General features: G+C 31.3%; 1 protein-coding gene across 3 annotated transcripts in view; it reads right to left on the bottom strand.

Moving 5' to 3' along the window:
- Nucleotides 1-9,241: 9,241 nt before the first annotated feature.
- Nucleotides 9,242-25,088, bottom strand: part of LOC113511850 (uncharacterized) — a 38,975-nt gene continuing 23,128 nt past the window's right edge. For 2 of the 3 annotated variants that reach the window (XM_052896925.1, XM_052896930.1), the window contains 14 exons: nt 24,690-25,007; nt 24,406-24,579; nt 23,721-23,855; nt 23,299-23,616; nt 23,015-23,188; nt 20,272-20,400; nt 19,375-19,527; nt 18,515-18,658; nt 17,067-17,197; nt 15,590-16,141; nt 12,498-12,680; nt 10,863-11,134; nt 9,869-10,057; nt 9,242-9,791 (listed from right to left, as the gene is read on the bottom strand). In XM_052896925.1, the coding sequence (XP_052752885.1) occupies nt 9,353-9,791; nt 9,869-10,057; nt 10,863-11,134; nt 12,498-12,680; nt 15,590-16,141; nt 17,067-17,197; nt 18,515-18,658; nt 19,375-19,527; nt 20,272-20,400; nt 23,015-23,188; nt 23,299-23,616; nt 23,721-23,855; nt 24,406-24,579; nt 24,690-25,007 (3,311 nt within the window). In that variant the 3' untranslated portion in view covers nt 9,242-9,352. The remainder of the gene's footprint in view (nt 9,792-9,868; nt 10,058-10,862; nt 11,135-12,497; nt 12,681-15,589; nt 16,142-17,066; nt 17,198-18,514; nt 18,659-19,374; nt 19,528-20,271; nt 20,401-23,014; nt 23,189-23,298; nt 23,617-23,720; nt 23,856-24,405; nt 24,580-24,689; nt 25,008-25,088) is intronic. The other variant, XM_052896940.1, reaches the window with a different exon arrangement.

Genomic DNA, 25,088 nt, shown 5'->3' with positions numbered 1-25,088 from the left:
CTTGCCAAAGAACTAAGCTAGATATGAAAGCAACTGAACATATTTTTATAGGATATTCAGATGATCCTAGAAGTTACTACTTCCGAAGTGCGAAAACACCTAGAAAGTTAGTAAAATCGAGAGATGTAACTTTTTTTGAAGATAAGTTTACAGGACTAACAATTGAAAAGGCTGACGACGTAAACTGTGATACAAGTTACTTGTTTTCAAAGACCTCATCCTCAGAAGAAGCTTCATTATCTTCTCCTTCAATTGGCGGAGGTGGTGATATAGCAATTGAGGAACAAGATCACAATTCAGTCAGTACTGAAGAGGTACGCAATCAAGGAATGGAGACTGTACATTCAGGTAATATAATTAATTCTTCATCTCCGTCATCGGGTTTTTCAAGTAATTCTAATGATGATAGATCTGGAAGAAGGTACCCTGAAAGAATACGTAAACCTCCAAACTATTTTTCTTATAATACTCTAAGCGATGATCTGCTGTGCGGTGATCCTTTGACTTATCGTGACGCAATTATAAGAGATGATAAAAATGACTGGATCACTGCGATGAATAATGAGTATGATGCTTTATTAAAGAGGAAAACTTGGGTATTGGTGGAAAAACCAAGCTTTAAATCTTGTATTCCATCTAAGTGGGTTTACAAATTGAAAAGAGATGCTGAAGGAAATATAGTCAAATATAAAGCTCGTTTAGTAGCTAAAGGTTTTACACAAATAGAAGGTGTAGACTATTATGCGACTTTTTCTCCCGTTGTACGCTCCTCATCGTTGCGAACGCTGTTAGCACTAGCAGTACTGGAAGGATACAAAATACGTCATATGGATGTAGATACTGCCTTTTTATATGGTGATTTGGAAGAAGAAGTCTATATGGATCAGCCAGAAGGGTTTGTCCAGAGAAAGGAAGATGAAAATAAGGTATGCTTATTGAAAAAGGCCTTATATGGTTTGAAACAAGCTCCGAGAGCTTGGAATATAAAGTTAAAACAAACTTTGTCAACTATTGGATTCACTCAAACACCATCAGAACCTTGCGTGTTTATTAAAAATATTTCGAATACAGACTCCTTGGTTATAGCCATATATGTTGATGATCTTTTAATTATGTATAAAAATGAAGTAACATTTGACAACTTCAAATGTGAGTTGGAAAATTATTTTTCACTTAAAGATCTTGGTATTATTAATTATTTCATAGGCATAAATATATCTTGCCGAGAGAATAATATTAAAATATGTCAAAGTACGTATATTGAAAGTTTGTTAAAAAGGTTTGAAATGCAAAACTGTAAATCGGTTTCAACACCCCTTGCTCAAAAGAAACTGGAACCTAGTACAGGTGAGTCTAAATGTTCCTATCAGGCATTAATTGGCTGTCTTATGTATTTGGCAGTAAATACAAGGCCTGATATAGCTTACGCAGTGAGTTACTTAAGCCAATTTAATTCCAATAATGATCAATCTCATTGGAATGCTGCTAAGCGATGTCTTCGATATTTACGTGCAACTAAGCATGTTGGTATTTCATACAGAAAAACTGAAGACTCCTCTATACTGCGTGGTTACTCAGATGCTGACTTCGCAAACTGTCCTGTTAGTCGTCGCTCATATACAGGATTTTACTTCGAACTCGCAAAAGGCCCTATTTCTTGGGAATCAAGAAAACAGCCTACAGTCGCATTGTCCTCTGCGGAATCCGAATACATGGCGCTATCAGCAGCTGCTAAGGAAGGTTGTTTCTTAAAACGTTTTGTGGCAGAAATAACAGGTAAAACTCTAAATGTTGTCATTTTTTCTGATAGTCAGAGTGCCCAGAAACTTGCGTTGAATCCAGTCCATCACAATAGAACTAAACATATAGACGTAAAGTTTCATTTTATTAGAGAAAAAGTAAATGACAAAATTATAGAATTAAGGTATATGCCCACTGATTCACTACCAGCGGATGTTTTGACAAAACCTTTAGGTCATGTTAAGCATTTACGATGTATGACGAATATGGGCATTGGGTAACCTTTTATCTTGTTATTTTTGTACCAGTATTTTTGTTAAGTAATATTTTTGTTATATATATATTTTGATTACGGGAGGATATGTTGTAAAAACTCTATAGTCGTTTTTATTAATGTTCTATAATCAAAATATTAAATACAAAAATATAACAATATAATAATTTATGACAGTTTGCTGTTCTCTTCTAAACTTCACATAATACATACATTTTTATTATTCATCAAAACTGAGCTTAATATTTTCAACAAAATCGCCATAAATTTGACTTCTATGTAGTATTTGGGAAAAACAGGCATGTTTCTATACCAGTTAACCAATATATTAATTGACCATTCAAACGTAAGCTAAGGATAAAAATGAGTACACTATGCTTTTTTTTGTACATATTCTTATAAAATATAGGTACATAATAGGTATATAGATCATTAAAATTTTATAAGTGATTAATTAAAAAAAATTACGACTATTTACAAATAGGAAAAACATGTCTGTATTAGATAGAGATTGTTAAAAAAAGCCATGCCATAAAGACTACTGTTACAAATTATTATAACGATATTTGTAACTTACCGTCATGTGAATTACGAGTAAACTGTATCACTTATTCTGGTAAAATTAGCGTAAAAAATTAGAAACAGCTGTAGTTGAAATACGAATTATTAAAATCGGGAAAGATATTGCGTAACATACAAAAATATGAATAACACCTGAGCTCTCAGGAATGGCAACGCATGGGAGGTATCATGGGCGAAACAATATACTCTGTTATGTTTATGGTACTGCCCATGTCTATACGCGACATTTACCACTTTCTATCAGGTGGGCCGTCACCTTGTTTGCCATTCTAAGTTGCATAAAAAAATATTTATACAGCAGAATTGAAATTTTTCCCATTTTTTAAAGTTTTTACGAGAACATGGATATGTCAAAGAAATTTATTACGAAAATCGAAGACAATTCATGAAGGATACTAATAATTAACAGGATCAAGATAATTTCCAAGAAAATTAATATTAAAGTCTGTAGATGAAAATATAAACAAGAATATTATTTTTAAAATTTATGCTATTATTAACAATAGTATACGATATTGGATAACGGGAATTTAATAATGAACTCGTTTCCGACAGTTGTTTCGACATCATCCGGAAGTCTTCTTCAGGGTGAGTACGGTGCTTAAGTTAATTAAATTCTCGTTATATAGTATGATATATAATAGGGATAGGTTTGAGAATCCCTTTTTAGTAATATTTTTCCTGTTTATGTGATTGTTATTATTATAACTATGGGTATATTTATTTTCAGGAAGGAGCAGGAGAGGAGTCTGGCCCATTAAAAAGGCGCACGTCTACTTTCAGATATGTCTTGTCTCTACTCGCATTATGGGGCAGGCACTAGATAATTCTGGGATGGGCATAACCCACCCGGCCCCTCTTAGATACATCTATGGCTATAACCATTGCAATGGGGTGTATGATTAATATGATTGCACGTCATAATGTGATGAAAGTAAGCATGGAGATTTGCATGCTTTGCAACTGAAAACCAGCTCGTGTTGTTTCGTGTAATGAATTCAGGACTTTCATTAATGTCATGGCGTGCGCCTTATGACTAGCACTCAGGGCACGTTCACACACAATCTTATTGTGGATTTGCCTCGTATCACAGAGATGTCGTCTGTATTTGAAAGGCACTATTTCAAGAGTTGAATGAGCGTTGAATCATAAACATGTAGAGGGAGTTGACACACATGGAGCAATATTCAGCCCTAACTTTTGACATAATTATAAAATTAATATTTTTTCCATATAAAATAAAAGTAACAAAGAGTCTCGATCAAGTCTAATTTTTTTAAATAAACATAATTTGAATAATAAAAACTGCGATATTATAAAGTTTTCATTTAATAATATTAATATTTTTAAATCTCATTATACCAATAAAAAACATAAATTAGATCATTTTAAAAGATAAGCAACAACATTTTTCGAGATAAATAATATCATATAAATCTAAAATATTAAATCGCCTGTTACCAATCAGGTAATTTAAATTCCGATAATTGCCAAAGAGATACATACAATATTTTCTTTTTATTTAAACACTCCATATCTTATCAGTTTATTGAATCTTTAATACAGTCATCCAGCGGAAGATCAGTAATTTTGTTTGTTATCTTATTTATACTTGACGAAGGTCGTCAGTAATATTTTGACGATTATTTATCAATTATTAGGGGATCCTTTTTATATTAGTATGGCAAATAAACTGCTTACTTGATGAGCAGTGGACCCCTTTGTCTATAGACATAAATAAAATCATAGACATCACAGAACTCATTGTGGTAACGATAGTACCCTCATTGTTGCCATTCCTGAGGACTGTGATGTACCTTCGTACCCTGTAATTTCATTGTCATATCCCATCATTCAATTCCAAATATAGTGTAATACGAATCACACAAGCACATAATTTTTACACAAAGTATCCCTCTGGCATTAGTATTGCTAGGTAAGCTAGGTATAGGTACCTAGCTTATTTATTAATATAAAGTAGAAACAAATAACTACTAACTCTTAAACATAATAAAATACCTAGTTATTTATTTCATCAGAACACAATTATAAAACATAATTCTAAGATATGGTCTACTTTTGTGTCTAATTTCAATCCAATCTATCTAACGTAACATGAAATCTTAAATATCTATCATCATACTTTTACCTTAATTTTACAATATTACCAATATTATTTTTATAGGGCAATAACATTTTGCATCGTAAGATGTGGAATGGTAATAAATTCAGCAACAAAAAATAAAAATCTTTGAAGGCTGTTCTTTAATTAGCGTATGATGTCACTATGTATCCTTTGTTTAAAATTGATATGATTGCTTCGCTTTTCATAAGATAATTTAAGATGGATTATTACAAATACATGTTGCGTTAAAACATGGCAATTCATAAAACGCCGACGTTAGGTAGGTTTTAAAATACTTAATAATTTATTTTTTATTTTACACAAGAAGTATATTTTGCTTCGTAAAAAAAATACTCCAATCGTGAACACTTGGGACTGGATGTACTTTCCTTAATCTATGGTGTACACACATACACCCACGCCGATAAACGACGGGATGATTTATAGACGTATTACAATTAAAATATTTGAATTTAGGAGGCGAAATTGTGTGTCTAGTGTTTTACTTAGTTTTACTTTTTTCACCATCAAAATAGGTTGCTTTAATAGTAAAAAAAAAAATATCGAACAATATTGGAGTACACCTTATTAATTATAAAAAGAATTGAAAATATCGGTGTGTAATTAACAGTTCATTTTAAATAATGACATGCTCTGTAAAACTAATATACATAAAAAATAAAGAATATATATTATAATAATGTTTTCTTTAAAAAATGCTTAAATCTATGTTTATATTAATACAAATTTCATTCTTTCTTTTTCCAGACTATTATAGTAGACGATAATTTTAGATTTAATTTAATTAATTTAGAAAAGATGTGTACTCTTTCACATAAAAGGTTTTATAATAAATACCGGTTTTGCCTTTTAGAGCACTATCAAAGGTTGATTTTTACACTAGCTTTTTTCACGCAAAATCAATTGAATGATGACCTGAAATATATTTTTCTAGCCATTCTTCAAAATTCTTTAAAAATGTCCTAACGAAATTGATCATTGTCATTTGGAACAGTATAAGTATTTTCTAATAATATTACCATTATTAACATAAGGCTAATTTTATGAAGGAATAAAACTTGAGCACTCCAAGTATTTGTATTATTAGGTGGTTCAAAGAGAAAAATATTTACTACTTTTGTTTACATGGTAAAACTTTAATTTAAAAAATATTGTTTTTTCCATTTATTCGACAAATTAAAAGATCTTTTATTCCTCAGAACTTAAAAAAATTGCAAAATTTTAGCAGGATCATTATATAGAAAGTGGTTAAATATTCAATTGTCAAATTCGCTCACTACAGATAGATAGGAAAGCAAGTCATCGTAAATAACTAATTAATATGACAAACTAAATAGCTTATGATTGTAAGCTATTTAATTAGTTATAATATATTAGATAGGTAAAGGTACAGTCGTGTGTCATGTTATGTAAAAAGAAACATTTTTAAAATCAATTTGAAGCTGGTTGTTTGAGTTCAAATATAGGTCAAATTTATAAGCGCACTACGTATAATCAAACACAAGTGGCGTTGTCCTAAATATTTTGTTATTTGCAATTAGAAGAGGCATAGTTGTAGCTTATGTCATAAACTTGTAACCTCAAATCTGGCTGACACTAAAAATTTTTGTATGTCAATTTAAATTTTCGGCTAATTCTCCAGTAATGGAAAACATCGTCAATAAATTAAATTCAAGTGATCGTCCTAAGTATGTTCCTTGTTGCGTTGGATTTTAATATGCTCGGTAAAAATTGGGCATGATTTTTAGGTTTTCAATGCCATAAATGTCTACAAATGTTTCTTATTACTCATCAGAGATTATAGATGTGAACATATTTAATTTTTTTATAGAAACTTTACGCAAAGTACAATCGAGTGGAAAAATTACAAGAAATACAAGATTTTTAACTTTGTATTTTTAACTAAAAGAAAGTGTTTAACAGTTTATACTAATTATATTTATTGTATACTGTCGTCATGCTTACAGCAGTTTTAATATTAAAATAAATCCATTAAGTAATATATAACTATTGTTTATTCTGTCATTTATACTAGAGAGGTATTTCCATGTAAAAAACTCCGGAAGTATCTTCGTATACCCGGAGTAAGACGGTAATGTTTAATATCTTCTTTTTTTGACAGTCAAATAAATTCTAGTAACTAATAATTAAATAAATTATGGACAGATTGGGAATCTATTTCTTAATAATGATATAGTAACAAATTTCAATCTACCTAAATAAAAATATAACGTCAACAACCCTCGGCTTCTTGCACTTGTTAGCTTTATTTAATCTAAAAGTATTCCAAGTTCAATCTCAGTTACTAGCTTTGATCATCCATCATTTTAACAAACGGGTATTGGAAGTATTTATAATCCTATCAAAAATTCCGTGGGGGCGTATCTCATCCAATGTGCCTATTACACGCTGTTCTTTGATACATATGCTACATTCGGACATGCTTCTGATGTTATCAACAATTTGCGCTTTGAATATCAAAAATTCGTAGCTTTAAAACTGCTGGCCGAAATATAACTGTAAATACGAGTTTCGTAGTGATATTATTGTCATTGTATCACTGTTCACCGTTCTGGAGAGTCAAAATGTATAAAATTTGCAAATAATATGTTAATAAACGATATGGAAATTGAAACAGGATTTTAGCGGTACCTATTAATGACGACGAAGCATCGAGCCGGTTATTTTAGACAAGCTTACGCACTATGTTGATTAATTAATTCAATATGAATAATCTTGTATTATTAGCTATTAATGTCTTTTTATATAACAATTTTATTAATCATTTCATTACAAGTATGAATGATAGTTACATGTCACTATTTACGATATAAAAAGGGTAAAAAGTTTTTTTCAGGATTGGCAATGTGCGCATAATACGCCTATTATTGCAGGTGTTCATAGATTACGGTAACCGTTTACCATCAGGTGGGCCGTATACTTGTCATCACAGTGGTACAAAACAAACTATTTAAAGTACATATTTGTAACTAATTAGATATTATTAAAAATAGTATTAATAATGCTTACTTTGACCGAGATAAAAATAAACTCATATATTGTTATATACTTAGATTATTTAGATAGAGCATCGAGCCTCAAAAACGAATTAATTTTTTGTCAGCTAATTGTCAAATTAGCTAACTCGTTTTTTATTAGTGTTCTATATACTTACGCATAAAATGTGTTGACGTATTATTTAATAAATAAAATGAGTAAAAAGCACTAAAAGATGTAGAAATTGTAAGACAAAATAAATATAGGTTATAAAGGAATCACTTATAACTACATATCACGAAAAATTGTATAGAAAAGTTGACTCGTTTTTTTCGAAGCATTTTTATGGAGATATTTTATCTATTATATACTATTTATTTTTATTTTCTCGCCATACCATACGGAAAGTATTATATTTAACCATCAATGTAACTGTTACATTTTATGGTACCTAGGTAAATTTATTTCACACATTTTTCTTAATTTATATTTCTCTTATCAATTATTAAAATGAATGTCATTCCTGTATAAATTTGTGTAATTGAAGAAGACGAGTTAATGTTTAATTTTAGCCTAAAAAACATGTATCTAATTCATAGTAAAATGTAGTATGCAGGTAACACAATATAACACAATAGTAATGAAATACAAAATCTATCATTATATTAAATTTTGATTACAAAAGTTAAAGTTAGTTAGTCTTCAGTAATTTTATAATTTCGAAAAATAGTGAATTCATAGAAATATGACTTACATACGTAAGGTTCGTTAGTTAAAGTTAAAATTAAATCCTTAATATATCTAAATATATATATCAACATAACCATGTTGATAATAGTAAGAAAATAGTCTATAAGGATAGTCTACGCGAGTGTCATTTCAGCAAAAAATATTGCTGTTTGGAAGTATTTTTAAAATGTACTAGTATATTTATTTTTTGGTAAAAATTTTATCCTATCAATATTATAAATTTGAGTTTTGTTGTCACTAGAATAAGTAATAACATTGTAGTACATACAAGAATTCGTATGTTTGTTTCTGCCAAAATTTTTTACCTATGTACTTATATTTTTGTTATATTATTTGAAATTTATAAAAAGTAGAATGCATCATCCTTTATGCATCAAGGCACAGGTGTTTAAAACGTTAAATTCGTATAAAGTAACTTAATTCAGTTTGATAAAAATCTTAGGTCAGTCGTAAAGGGAGCAATGCCTTCTTAATAAGAGTTACCCAACTTTGGAGTTTCAAACACGTCTTGAATTTGTTACTGTTTCTTGACATGGCAGATAATTATATTGCTATATTTTATATGATTTATTTATTTTAATCCAAATTAGTGACAAAATTATTTCAATAATTTAGTTTTTTTTTTTAATATTAATCAGGGTGAAGATAAAATTATAGCTGTATTTATATAGATACTAAATTTAAAATAAATTTAGTAATTAAATATTTTTTTAAATATTTAATTACCTAATTATTTGAAGGTAAACAATAGCTGTAATAATTAATTTAATTAAGAAAATTTTAATAAATAAACATATGTACATTTATACATTCATATTACATAAGAGAATCTATATCTGAAATTAGGTATAATTTATTTTTATTTATAATTTATGTACATCGACGTCACTATCTGAATTATTTTCTGGGCTCTCATCAACGTGTATGATTTTTTGCACATTTTCATTAAACGTGACTATAGACTTTCTTCTTTGTGGCTTATGTTCACCAAATACATCTTCTTCATGATCGGGATCTGCATCTTTCAGTTTATCTTGAACCACAATGGCAGCTATAGGATCGGGTGAAGGAATGTCAATAATAGTGTCAACAGGAATGTTTTCATTTGTAGAAGCATGCTTAACAGGTTCTACATAAGATGCATCAATCATCTCCTGAAGTCTCCTTTCACTTCTCTTCAGGTCTTCTATATTTATTCTAGGTTGCGGCCGATTCTCTGGTTTTGGTAATTGACTTAGTGAGTCATTACGGGATACAGCACTATCTTCGTCGTTAAACTGTTCATAATTTCGGCCTTTCCTCCTGTGTATAACAATGTCATTTAAATTTGGTTATGGTCATAGAATGTACTTACGTAATTTAGATAACGGTTCGCTTACCATTTTAGGATGAACCATATAGCTATGGTCACAATTAGTATGAAGAGTAGTATACTGAGGACAATTGTAGCGGCTAGCAAGCCTATATCACGTCCCGGGCCAGCGCATGTCTCGCGATCTTTCAGATAATCTTCTAGTCGTTTAGTACTCGTTATGCTGATAGAAGTTATTGAGCTGTTCGCTATGTCTCTGAAATGTAGTTATTTCTCTATTAAATTTTATTCACTCTAAGGATCTAAAATATCATCAAAGATTAAAAAAATATGTTTGTGTAACGATAAATTTTATTATAATTGCAATAGGATAATAGATATAATAATGTTGTTAACATTTTTAATATCTATTCCTAAGTTCTTTTATGGTTAAAAAATTGAAATCTACTCAGTGTATATTATATTATAGAAAATAAACTGAACTATTTGAACAGTTTTATGGAGATATTAAATCCAAACATACTTTTAGTTAAATAGTTATAATAAGAAGGCAGTTTTTATTAAACCTTTTGTGAGATTTATTCGATTTTTCTTACAATAATAGATATTCTTACTAATTATTTAATTCTTTGAACTTCATACGTTTACAAAAAATATATGTTTGTTACCTATTTTTTTCTTATTTATACATTCTGGTATAATTAAATATTTGTTTATGATTAGAAACTTGGCAATTATTAATTGTAAATTACCCTTATTTAGATTGTAGAAGAAAATGATTATTTCATCTCTCATGTACCTACTATAACAGTGAATAGATAGTAACAAGGAAATGAATATGATTACATTTACTTAAACCATAGTTGTATGTATTTGGTACCCTGAATACTAAATAAGGACTTTTTATTTCTTCGTTGTTTGTTGTTTTAAACCGTTAACTGTATACCTAAAACAGTTAAAAGTCCATACTTTGAATTCATTAGCAAATTAGATACATTAATGGCAGACTATTTCTTTACACTGCGCTATAAGTATGGTAAAAATGATATCACTTCTCTTACTCAGTAAGACGGTCTACATCAACTGGTTCACGTTGTATTAATCCATAAACATAAAGTTGTAATGATACTCCTATGTTGATAGCTTCGCGTTTCTTCCTCATTGCCTCTTCATTTATCTCGTCTTGTGGATCTTCAACCACAACACCAGTCCTCAGAACTTTGACATCGTAACCGAGTGCACTACTTAAATTGCTTAAGATAACCTGTTCATCCTCCAAAAATGCATCTTGGACAGTAACTATAGCTATGTTTTCTACGTCTAACATTTTTACCTGGAATTAAAATAGTCATACGTTAGTACATTGAAGGCAACACGTCTAACTGGGGTTAATAAACGCACATAACTAAAATGTATATTTAAAGCTTTAACATCGTGCGATCTGTTAAGGTTGACTGCTTTGTAAAACTTTATTGTGTTACTGCATTTTACGTGATAATTCTTTTATACGGAGTTTTTAATTCTGTGTTTGTGGTTAGTCGTTAATAATAAAAGGTGTTTTTATCATATCATCATCAGGATGTGTTCTCAACTCATAAATTTTCAGAGCACAAACAGGTTTTGAACACGAGCCCCGGAGATAACATGACTGAAGTATATAATTTATGTGCGGCAAACCAAAATTTTGAATTTTTATTAAGATTATAATTTATTAGGTATTGTTAAATTTGTAATAAATATATAAATATTATATAAAACTCGCAAAGAAAATACCATATATTTTACGCAATATGGTATTTTTTTGCAAGTTTTATACATAACAGCTAATAGTTGCCGTTAGTTAATTTATTTTTCTAAGACCAAAATTAATTATAACAGCATAAGGAATAATGGGATGTGAGAATTATGGGTTCGAATTGTCAGACGGTAAAATAAGACATTTCTTGATTTATGGAATCAAAAGAGTCAATCATCATCATATCAGCCGTTAATAGTACACTGCTGAATATAGGCCTCCCCAATATGGGGGGGGGGGGTTTGCCAGTAATTGCCTCGCTTGGCAGGCAACTACTGGCAACCCTAGTAGTTAGCAATCGCAGTTATACTTTTAATGTAGTTTAAGAGAGATGCTGTTGCCCATAATGATCGAAGCATTAAGTTCTCTTATTCTTTACGATACCCACGAATAAACCACGAAAAAGAATGATTGACCCATTTTAAAAACATTTCTGCACTATTCAGGATTCAAATCCAAGGTCTCATATAAAGCAATTATAGGATAAGTGCATAGAATCGAGGAAATCAAGGTTCCTATACGAGAAGTGTACTGTTCAAATGTATTATATAAATAAAATGAATCACTAAATGTGTTGCGATGCGAAAAACTTGAGAATGACTGGGCACCATTTTTCTAAGTATTTATAGAACTTCATAAAAGTATAAAAAATTTATGAATATACAAACTGTTCCTAGCTGTTAATTCAAGCATTTTATTGAAATAATACATAATAGAATGATGAGACGTCTGTTGGGTCAGCTAGTTTTTACATAATTGTATTATTTAGAAACTGATGAGTCTACTTATCTAGTGCAAGAGAAGAACGTTTGTTATATCTGAGTATCTGGAGATACGTAGCATACAATCATCGAAGTTCTTCTCTTTGTCATTTGTCCTGTATTCTGAGATAGGTACTTACAATAAGCTGTATAGAACCAGTGTTCCCCTGCCCGCGTCGGTCGGTAGCGCTGACGGTTAGTGTGAGGTTGGCGGAGAGCGGTGCAGCGGCATGCACGACGCCACTCCATGGTGACACCGCTATCTCAGGCGCCGTGCTCCAGTACATCAGCGCTGCGTTCTGTCCTATGTCCGCGTCGGTTGCCTGATAACCATAAATAATTAATAACTAAATTTACAACGTCCTTAAATATCTCTAAGTTAATCAGGCTGTAACAAGGTCAAACATCAAATCAAATAAGTATCTATTTAAATACTTCTACCTATTTATTAGATGCTCACTTGAGTATTTGGGCTTTGTTTTGATGATGATTTTTTTTGGACTAAAATGTAACGAATCTGTTTATTTATAGTCGAAGTTGGTTAACCATAGCAAATATTATATTGACACTTGTTTCAGTTCGTTTTAGTGTTGACATAAATGTAATCGTTTGAAGTGTCTAAGAAGGTATAGTAACTTGACTTCAGGAAACAACTGATATAAATAACATTATCAGTTGAGATTTCGAAATGTTCAAAAGCTTCTCATTTTTGCCCTGAACTAAATTCAAATAAGCATTTTTTTATGCAACTTAGAATGGTAAACAAGCTGACCACCTGATAGAAAGTGGCAACCGTCGCTTATAGACATAAGCAACACCATGGGCATAATAGAGTATACTGTTTCGCCCATGATACCCCCCAAGTGTTACCATTCCTAAGGACTCAGGTGTTATTCCTCTGAGCTCTATATATTAAATTCACTGCCATATTCTACCTTTTAAACTGAAACACGGCCATGTAAACACAACTGCTTCACGATAGAAACATGAATGGGGCATAGGTGCCCAAGCACAAGACTTTTATACAGTCTCCCTCTGGTATACATATAGCATACTGTCCAAGTTGATATTGCATGATTTCAATTCAGAGTTTTTACATGAAATTTGTGTAAAAATTTTTTTGTAGTTTTGGAAGGGTAGGGGTACGCAAAGTGGTGTGCTAATAATAAAAGGCCTTTTCTTCCATTTGCTTGGAAATTGCTTCATTATTTTCAAATAGAAGGAAAAAAAAAATACAATGCTCTTTTCCGCTTTCAAATAAAAGAGCCGTTTAACGAAAAATTCTACACAGGTCTCTGCCGAATTAATGGACTATTTTATTTAGAATGTCTCTTGGCTCTTGGCTTCGGCTAGTGTATCGCCCTTTTAAATTTGTTCGGGAGATACTTAACTTTGTCCCGTCATTCTAATATTATTTTGCCGTGAATTTTTTTATTCGTTGCTCTAACAGTAATATATATAACTTTGTAACATCACGTTTAGTTTCAGTTTAGCTGAACTAGGTTTAGTTTTTATAAGAATAAGGTACTATTTTTGCAGTTGTAAGTCGCTTAGATAATTGTACCTGTCTTCGATGTTTTATATGAGCTACGGGTTTTTGAAGTAGGGGAGACAGAACTGAGATTGAATTTTTTTGTCATTGCATAGAGATGGTAGGTAAGAACTCATAAATTGTTTCGTTTCCGCAATTGAAGGGGGCAGTTGGGGAAAGCGAAATATTAAAGCGATTAATTGAGTGAATAACTTTTTTTTTTATTAGCCGTTAAATGTCCACTGCTAAACGTAGTCTCCCCCATAAGGTGGGTTTTGCCAGTAGTTGCCACGCTTGGCAAGTAAGATAATGTAGACAATTTAGTTGTGTTTCAAACACAAGTGAAATAGAATTTGTATTAAAATATGTCACAAATTATAATATTGTTTTGTTCTCTTCTATATTTTAATTCAAAATTAGTAATGCTATTATTGATATGTATATGTACCTTCAATATTATAATTTAAATATTACAATGTTGAAGAGGTAAGCATACCACCAACACTGTTATCACCTTCATGTAAAATGTTATACCTTTCTACTGCTAATTAGTTTAACAAAGCTCACATTTTGCAATGCAATAAAACGACAATAATGTAACATCTTCGAGTTACAAAGTAAACTTTGTTTACTTTACATTTACATTAACCGTAAGTATATTAAATTTCCACTTCTAGCCACAGTTGTAGTCTACCTTCAAACATTTAAATTTATTTATTTTATACACATAAAAACTTATTTAAACTTGGTAGTGACCAAGTTTAAATAGTTGGTAGTGGCATTCCTGTCACTATATACTTCAATGACCAAGTTGGATTTGATTATGTTAAACATAAGTAAGCAAAGCTATGTTCACCATAACAAAAACAAATCATAAAATGTCTCTGATTACCCCTTATTTATGGTTATAGCCATGATCATATTGATTTTTTTTTAAATAAGTTAAAAAGTTTATATAAATTGCTATACTGAAACGTAAGTAACAGTTTGGTTTGGAGTGGCATTGTTCATAAAATAATAATGGCTGACTGTATTTAGTTGCTGTGTTATTTAAGTTAATAATAATGTGCCAGTAATCAGATCATCAACATATCAGCCAAACACAATTATTAAATATATATAAAAATACTTTAAAATACTTTAAAAATTTCAACTTCTGTGTGTCGGGACCACGGGAAAACAAAAATATTTGTTTTAAATATAGATTGAAAAAGATGTAAGTAAGCTAATGAAAGTATATTTATACGAAGTCGATAACCTTATATTTTTAGTTTGTTGTGATATCCTTTTTTAAAGCTTTTATTCATTCCCAAAATATGCGACGGGTCCAAAGTACCGACGCAGGTAGCGTTACATATAATACTAGCGCTTGACCCATCTCTCAGGAAATGAGGGTCATGTTGTCAGGGAGAGTTCCATAGTAAATTTACTTTATAGGAATAATATTACGATTAGCTGATTTTAATAGACATCTTGCTTTGGAGTCATAATGGACTGACATTTTGTTTTAATAATTACAAAACATAATAACTTTATGAATAGGATAAAGTGAACATTATAGGTATTTTGAAGACCTTATACTTTAACATGTTTAACTAATTGGGCAAGTAGGCAAATATTCGACTTCGTATAGAGACCGACCCATGTTTAGTTGTGGAACACTGATATTTTGTTATAATAATGATGAAATAATATAGGTACCTGTAATTCAGCTAACGCACGCGGCAGAATAATCTCTTCCAGTTCAGCTATGGGATAACCAACAGCTATAGGCTCATTCTCTTTTCCAATGAAAATCGGATCATTATCGTTGATATCATTCACTATCAAGTTAACGAAGCTTCGTCTCGAGTTGTACAGTATTGTCTCAGCAAGTATCCAGTTGCTAGAACCGTAGTCGTAAGGGCCCAACCAATCGGACTTCATGCCGGCGTCCATAGATGTTTTAACATGGGATATGTCGCCTTCGCATTCTAATAGTAGTTCAACTTGAACTTGTGACAGGGGCATGAAAGCGATAGACTCGTGTTCTCTATCGATGACATGCGCATGCAGGCCAGTTTCGTCAACATACAACCAGTTTTGATCGACAGGCCAACGATTTGTAAGTGTGTAGTGACAACCGACGAACTCTGTGCTATTGAGGACAACCAAGTTTTTATGTTCTTCTTCCTCGTCTTTATCCAAGACAATAAGTGGCGATACTACTATATCATCTCCGCATATTACAGCCGATTCCACTGTTAGATATACCTTTAAAAATATTTAAGACAGTAATTAATAAATACCACCGAGTAACTGGAAATTATTAAAGTTACTAAATATTACTAAGAAAGTATTATGTAAATATGTACTTAAATTGCAGTAAAGTACGTGACAGAAGCAGAAGGAATTTTGTATTGACCTTATTATCTTTAACGACGTTTTATATAGAGTGAAAATTTAAAAAAGCATCTCTTTACGACATAAAATGTAAATTTCACATTTTATTTTGTATTAGTTGTATCAGTGAATTCAGAACTTTAACTGAATACATTTATGACTGTTAATACCAAATAATTATAAATTAAATATTTATATATCCTTAAAAATATTATAAATTTGAAAATGAGTTTGTAAACTTAACCATTATCATCTTGGCAAAGCTATGGGTAATAAATAGTACTATAATTTTTAATATTTAATTTTATATTTTAATTCTGAAATTCCAATTTTAGAATCCGTGTTATATTCATTGGTTTTAAATCACGAAAAGGAGCTTAGCAATTTAAGAAAAAAATGTCTTTGAGAAAAAAGAGGAACTGTTCAATATTACTGTTTTTATTTTTTATGTATATCAGAGGAAACCAAACCAGTTTAAAATTAGCCAGGATTTAATTTATTTCCGTATTAGTCCCATACGAATTGTGTCACGTTTGAATCACAAAATCTTATTTTAATTATTTGGTCCGTCTTGGTCAACAAATGCTATTGTCGTTGTTTATATTCACAATACAGAGGTGATAATGTACGAAATTCCTCCTGTTCGTGGCGTGGAGTTTACTTATAATTATGCACGACATTCTAAAAATACTTCTTTGCATGTTTGAAGAAAAAACAAACAAAGATTAAACAGATTGCAAAAGATAACGGTTGAAGGTTAATCATAAAGTGTGAATATAATGAGGTTATGACACACCGAGGCGGTGCCCGTAGCTTGTGTGAAGAGCGTAGTGGCAATCACTTGGAAGCTGTAAACTCCACTATTGGCCGGGGAAGATAAGTGCAGTTCTCCATTATTGTTTATCGTAAGACGTGTTTGGAGGTGTTCTGAAAACATTAATTTGTTTCTTATAGCTATATAGTATATTAGACTAAATATTGAAGTAGGCAGAATTTTATTTAAATGTTCCCAGTTTTTTAAATAAACTTATCTGAGCCGAAAATTGATCTCAACTAAAAATGTAAAAAGAAATAACTTTATTTTGTTTGTATACAAACAATCTGCATTGTTAGAATCTTATATTAAGGATGAAGGAATGCTCCCCTTAAACAAATGTGTGCATTAAATTTTTTTAAAAACTATGTAATAAGTAAGTACTTACTACATTTCATACATTTGATACCTAATGTATGTTTGCAAGGATACAGTATTTTTTTAAATTTCTTATCGAATTTAAAAGTTAATTATATAAATAGGCAGCGTTTAAAGTAAAAAAAAGGTACTTAGTCTTTTAATTAAAAAAATGCATAAGTCCTGGTAGAAGCTATATCGACGCCGGAAAGGCTTAGTTCATTAAGTGCCACTTTGACCGATATTGAGTAATATAATTAATTAAAAAGTCACAAAATGGCCAACTACAACTTTGGTTTACATTCCACAACTTTTCGTTGTTTTATATTTTTTATCAATAAAAAATATTTAAAAATACAAAGATGTGACGTTAACTATATCAGAAGTTTACTATACTGCCTATTATCATTTAATTTGCTTTTTAATTTTTTGCTTACTTGCAAAATTCATTAAGTGCCACTTAGAAGGTACATTTTGCCTTTTTAGTATGATGATGTAAAAAAACCAAGTTCTGTTTGAGAGAAACATTAAAAAGTATAGGGCTGATTTTGATATTGATTTTGACCTGCGATGGTTTCCAGAGAGAACCGCATGTAGGTCGATTTGGTAGAGTATATTGCTAACAATTATAGGTATAAAAAATTTTATTCGTTCTATTATTCAAATATACATATTTTAAGCAATAATACATAATTTGCCTATTTTTATATACCTACACGAACCTGATGCCTCAAATAAAAAAATATAAGGTAATTATTTAATGATGAGGCTTTATAACTCATTTTAATAATTAATTACGATTAATTATAATAATACAAAATAATAAAATAACATTATACTCTGTCCACTACAAAAAGACAATAACAAAATATTTACAACACGTGTTTGCTTTTAAGAAAGTTTAGGCGTTAATCTCAAGGGGATCATTCACATATGTACCTGTATAGGTATTTACTTGCCAAGCATGTTTTTTTTGTGGACTTAATGATAATATATTTACTTATATGTGGTGCATATATTGTTTTATACTCGTATATCTTTAATTATAGACTGAGACCGAAGTAGAAACTTACCATTAACATTTTGAAGTGAGTATTGAACAGTTTCTCCATTATCGGCGGTAGCGAGCACATTTCCAATGAAGCCATTTTGGGAAATCTCCACTCGTAATATATATGAAGGCGAACTAAATGTTACTGAAGGTGGTATATGCGTTTCTGAAAAATAAATAATTATATATATTCGTCAGGTGAACAACTTACATTATTTCATTAACTAAATGAGTTTTTTTCAGGTATTAAAGAAAATTATTAATTAATAAATTACCAGAGGGAGACATTGTACAAAAGTCGTTTGCTTGGGCACCTCTGTCCCATTCGTGTTTCTATCGTGAAGCAGTTGTGTTTGTATGATTGTGTTTCGATTTGAAAAAAGAGGTATACCAATGAAAAAGTGTTAACCGTCGCCTATAAACATGAGCAGTACTATGGACATAACAGAGTATACTGTTTCGCTCATGATACCGCCCATGCGTTGTCATTCCTGAGGACTTAGATGTTATTCCTCTGTACCCTGTAAATTCACGCCATATCGCACCTTTCAAACCGAAACACAGCTATACAAACACAACTGCTTCACAGTTGAAACACGAATGGGACTGAGGTACCCAAGCAATCGACTTTTGTACAAAGTCTCCCTCTGGTATCGGCTTAATATCGGCTGAATAATTTTTAAGTTTATTCATTACAAACAAATAAATATACAAAAATTCAATTCTTCCCTTTTTATAATATTATATAGATGGAGATAGGAGATAAGAAGATTGCTGATGTGATTTGCCAGATGATATATCTACGCACGGAGCAAGTTTAAAATTAACCCAAAATTTTATTTCAAAATTTAGTTAAAATAATATTAAGATTTATTTTTTTACCTTCTTGAACTTCAAGTACGAGTCCAGAGCCAGCGCTGCCAGCTTGCAGTTCCAATATTATGTAGGCGGTATTCGTCGGTAATGCCGCTGAATTCATAGTTTGTATTACTACTAGACCGTTTGATAACTCGGCCGCGAATATTGCTGAATATTCTGTAAATATGTTAATAATCAAAATATAAATCTATTCTATTACCTATTTCCTTTTAAAATTTTACTTTACATAATATACGTTCGTTTGTTAGAAATAATTTCTGGAACTATTGTAAACAGTTATTTGGAAAATGAATGTAAGAAAATAACTAAATTATCTATTTCGGTAAAAGTCGGCCATTATTAATAAGATAGTAGCTAGCTTTAAGGCAGAGTAGTAAACTTACTACTCTTGTCTTAAAGAATTTATGTTAATTTAAAAGTTTTAATTCTACGGTAAAATGCATTACAAAAAATCTGACATTATGGAATGTAAATTTTACTAATTTTATTTTACTAATATCACAGTGCAAGTAATAGAGCTATAGTAATATAATAAAAATTTTACTATTTATAAAAAAAACTATAGTACTTAATAAAATATTAATAGAATTATGCTTATATAATAAAATTTTAACTAGACAATGTATGTACCTGAAAAAATTATATAAGGGATCTTAATAAGAATAACAGAGAATAAAAAAATATTTTTTAGAAATGTCGTCTCTTTGTCTGTTTGTTCCAGCAGCATGCATCAACAAAATACTATACCAAATTGGATGCGGTTTTCGCAAGTGTGTTCCTAAAGATCTTAACATACGGTGTATCTTTTATTTTTATACGCCAACTAGGAGTGGTCTATTTAATTAGTTTTTCTACTTTTGAAATCCACGAGTATAAATTAATAATGATCAATTTAATTACCTCCTAGTATTTCAATGTCTGTACCATTGTAATTCGATAAAGTAATAGTTTCATGACGAACATCGCTTCCTTGTAATATTCCTTCGTAAATAACTTTACTGAAAGACGCATTTTGCTTCAGATCGGAATCTGTAACGAAACTATTATGTAGTTTCTTATTTATTTAGAAAGATAAAAATAAATAAAAATTATATCTATATGAAATGTAACATAAAGTATATAAATATAAGTAAGTAATTTAATTAGTACAAGAAGATAATATCTTGTTGGTGTGCGAGTTTAACAGAGACTAAATTCTAACTTAAACATCTGTCGAAGTTTTTTAATATATCTATTAGATTACTTATAATTTCATATATACACAATTCACAATCTTGTTCTACCAAAGGGAGACTTTGTACAAAACTGACTTTGTTTGTGTTTGTTGTGTTTTTGCTTGGGTACCTCTGTCCCATTCGTGTCTCAATCGTATAGCAGTTGTGTTTGCATGGCTGTGTTTCTGTTTGAAGGGTGGGATATGGCGTGAATTTACAGGGTACAGAGGAATAACATCTGAGTCCTCAGGAATGGCAACGCATGGTGGATATCATGGGCGTAACAGTATACTCTGTTATGTCCATGATATTGCTCATGTTTATAGGCGACGGTTACCACTTTCCATCAGGTAGGCCGTTAGCTTGTTTGCCATTCTAAGTTGTATAAAAAAAAATCTTGCTAATATTATAAATGCGAAAGTTTTTAATGATAGATGTATTGATCTTTGTTACTCTTTCACGCAAAAACCTATGAAATGGATTTGAATGAAATTTAGTACCAGGTAGGTTATACTTAGTTTAGCACATATGATACTTTATGTACTGATTTACGAAACAAAGCCGCGGGAAATAGCTAATAGTTGATATGAAAACTAACAAGGATAGATATATGACGAAATGTAAAAATATATATTAATTGCAAATTTTTCAAAGCAGAAACAACAAGTTCTAAAAAAATTCAGTCCAGCCATAAGTTCTGTTACAAATAAAAATAATTTTTTTTATTGAGTAATGTAATATTACAAAAATTTATACCTACATATTTATTAAAGACTCAGCAAAAAATAAAAAATAAAAATTCTATTCGAAATGGCCACCTTTGGCTTTTATACAGGCCTTTAATCTCTCTGGCCACGAACCTATGGATTTACACACTGTTTCCAAGCGAAATTTCGCCACTGCTTGCTCCAAAGATTTTTTAAGAGATTCAATGTCATCATTTTGTTTAGAATAGGCCATGTCCTCTAAAACTGACCACAATTTGAAATTTAAAGGGTTGAGGTCTGGGCTATACGAGGGCCAGTCTTCAGCTCTTATAAAATCCAGAACGTTGGTTTCAAGTCAGGCTTGGGTAGTTCACGAACTTTGTGACCAGATGCAGAATTCTGCTGGAAAGTCCACGGTATATTTTTAAAAAGTGTATGCCGATAGGTTTCACAATAAGATCCAAGACTGGATCTTGATTTTGGCTAAAGTTTTTACTCCTTTTTCACAAAAATAATTATTTTATGACTCCTTGATAAGACACGCTCCACCAAACCATCACTGATGTAGGATAATGACCCCGTTGTACCTTTGACCACTTGACCGACCAGTTGAGCATCTTCTTTAGAACTGTGAGCGTACACTTTATCATTTTGCTTATTGTAGTGTTCTTCAATCGTGAAAATGTTTTTCATCGGTAAAGAGGATATTTTTGTGCCTTTCACTTGCATTTCGCGATAGAAGGTGTTTTGATTGATCCACTCTCTTTAATTGCGAAGATTAATTTAGGGCATGTCCTGTATCTCGACGATGAGCACCGAGCTTCAAGTCTTGTTTTATAATACGCGACAAAGTCCTAGTAGGACTTTGTCGCGTATTATAAAACGTCTTAATATCTCGCGATAAGATTTTTTGCTTCCTAATGGGGTTTCGGCTAATTTTGGCTTTAACAGTATTAACAGCCTTTGTAGTTCTAACAGTAGGCGGCCGCCCCGATATTTTCTGGTCTTCGACAGAGGAAATGTTGTTGTATCTGTTGACAGTATGATATACGAACATACGGCTGATACCAAGCTTTTGAAGTGTCTGAAATATGGCTGACGGCTCCATACCCACTTTATGCAAGGCGATCACTGCAATCCTAATTTCTTTAACACCCTATTCTATATTATTGTAATTTGATAATAAACACAAAAAAGTAAAATGTAGCAAAATCGAAAGAAGTTTTTAAAATAATAAACGTGTTTCAAATACAAAATAACTAAAAAGTAAAAAAAAAAATTTTTATGCAACAGTATTTATGGCCAAACTAGTTACATTTATTACATACTACATGGTTTCGAATTAAGTTAAATATAGTTATTTGGAATTACAGAGATTCAAGAATCTGATAAATAAGCAGATAGATTACGTATAGATTCTATTAATGATTGAGAATGGCATTAATAACCCCAACTGCGCTATCATTAAATGCTGGCAGGGCAGTAGAGAGAAATGACAGATGAGAATCAAAGAAGGTCAGTTAGTTCATCGTGATGAATTCAACAAGAATTAAACACGAGTTTCCAGGCGGAGCCGCGTGGCGGTCATTCTGATATTGCAAGTAATGGGACTTGATAGACAATGCTAAATTACTAACAACTACTTTCCTCCCGGATATGTAGAATTAGATGGACAACAAAATTATTAAGCGTTTTTAGACATTTAAAAAAAAATCTAAGTACCTTCTGACAATAAAATTATGACACTTGCTCTTGCAGTTGTGCTTCCAGGTTTTTGAGCGCGGATTACAAACAGCAGCTGATTATTGTTTTCTAAGACGGCAGGCGGTATCGTGTTGATCACATTCAATGTGATGGAATTCCCATCTCTACTTATCGCGAAATATTGTGAATCGTCTGAAAAATAGATATGTATATATATACAGATTCGGAATAAGGTTATTCAAATCTTATGAAATTGTTGTGATTTAACAGAAATGAGCACGTTTGGAAAACTAATGACGTACCTCCTTTCAGATCAAATTCGACGTCTTCGTCGTAGCCTTCGGACAGAGATATGGAGTTTTGCAGTTCCAGACCTGTGTCTATGGTGTAAGATCCGACATAGTAAGTTTCTGCAAACACCAATTGAGTGGGAATAGACTCGTCATTAGACACGACTTCTAGTATTATCGTTGCCACTGCGGGTAAGGCACTTTCCACGGTTGCGTATATCTCAAGTACTACGATCCGGTTGGCGGGTATCGATTCTTCAGGGATGGGGCCATTCAGTATTACGGTAATAATGGAGTCATTTTCTAACAACGAGAAGTAACTACTCAATTCTGAAAATTAAAATGTTAGAACGAAATTACACAATAATGTACACATTATATGAAATTGAAGATAAGGAGTTTCACGACACGTCGTTTGTAAATTGGCTGTTTACCTCCATGTATGGTGAAGGACACTTCTGCAAAGTATTCGCCGGCCAGTTTTATTGGTACTAAATCAATCGTACTGTGTTCGATAGAACCGACGTAATTATTTTGCTCGAATCCAAGTAAGTTGCCATCTTTAAATTCTGTAACATTATTGAAATAAGTTTTTTTTTTTTTTTAAATTATGGTAATAACAATAAAGTAGATTAATATGTTTAATTTGTAATGTAATGTGGTATATAATATACTAATTACGTATCAGTGCGATTAAACGTGACTGTGTAGATTTGTACAATATACACACATACATATATATTGAAACTTACAATCATAATACAAATAAAGAATGCTACGAAATGTATAGCAATTTAGTATCATTTTAATATAATAACCCTATTTTTTTTCATTTATTGTCTAAATGACTTGTTGTGTTGGTAGAAACCTACAGTTTTGCTGATAAAACATTCCTGTCAAAGGATACTGCAGAGATTCATTTTACGCTATAATTATTTTTTTATTATATTACAAAGTTTTCGAGTTATGGGTATAGTCTGAGTGCATGAGGCTTTAGAAACTGATATATACTCGTAATTGTATACTGTGTGTCGTCATTTGAACGCCGAACTGATTAAAAGTTAGTTATAATATTGTGTTTAGGGTTTACTTATAAAGATATTTGAGATAAATAAGTACCGTCGGGCAGTAAAATTATGACACTTGCTCTTGCAGTTGTGCTTCCAGGTTTTTGAGCGCGGATGACAAACAGCAGCTGATTATTGTTTTCTAAGACGGCAGGCGGTATCGTGTTGATCACATTCAATGTGATGGAATTCTCATCTCTACTTATCGCGAAATATTGTGAATCGTCTGGAAAATAGATATGTATATATATACAGATTCGGAATAAGGTTATTCAAATCTTATGAAATTGTTGTGATTTAACAGAAATGTGCACGTTTGGAAAACTAATGACGTACCTCCTTCCAGATCGAATTCGACGTCTTCGTCGTAGCCTTCGGACAGAGATATGGAGTTTTGCAGTTCGAGACCAGTGTCTATGGTGTAAGATCCGACATAGTAAGTTTCTGCAAATACCAATTGAGTGGGAATAGACTCGTCATCAGACACGACTTCTAGTATTATCGTTGCCACTGCGGGTAAGGCATTTTCCGCGGTTGCGTATATCTCAAGTACTACGATCCGGTTGGCGGGTATCGATTCTTCAGGGATGGGGCCATTCAGTATTACGGTAATAATGGAGTCATTTTCTAACAACGAGAAGTAACTACTCAATTCTGAAAATTAAAATGTTAGAACGAAATTACACAATAATGTACACATTATATGAAATTGAAGATAAGGAGTTTCACGACACG

This window comes from Galleria mellonella, unplaced genomic scaffold (genome assembly GCF_026898425.1).
Source record: "Galleria mellonella isolate WM207_F2 unplaced genomic scaffold, CSIRO_AGI_GalMel_v1 utg117, whole genome shotgun sequence".
NCBI classification, from domain to species: domain Eukaryota; kingdom Metazoa; phylum Arthropoda; class Insecta; order Lepidoptera; family Pyralidae; genus Galleria; species Galleria mellonella.
The sequence above is the reverse complement of the archived record's forward strand: the minus strand, read 5'-3'. Positions and strand labels throughout refer to the sequence as shown.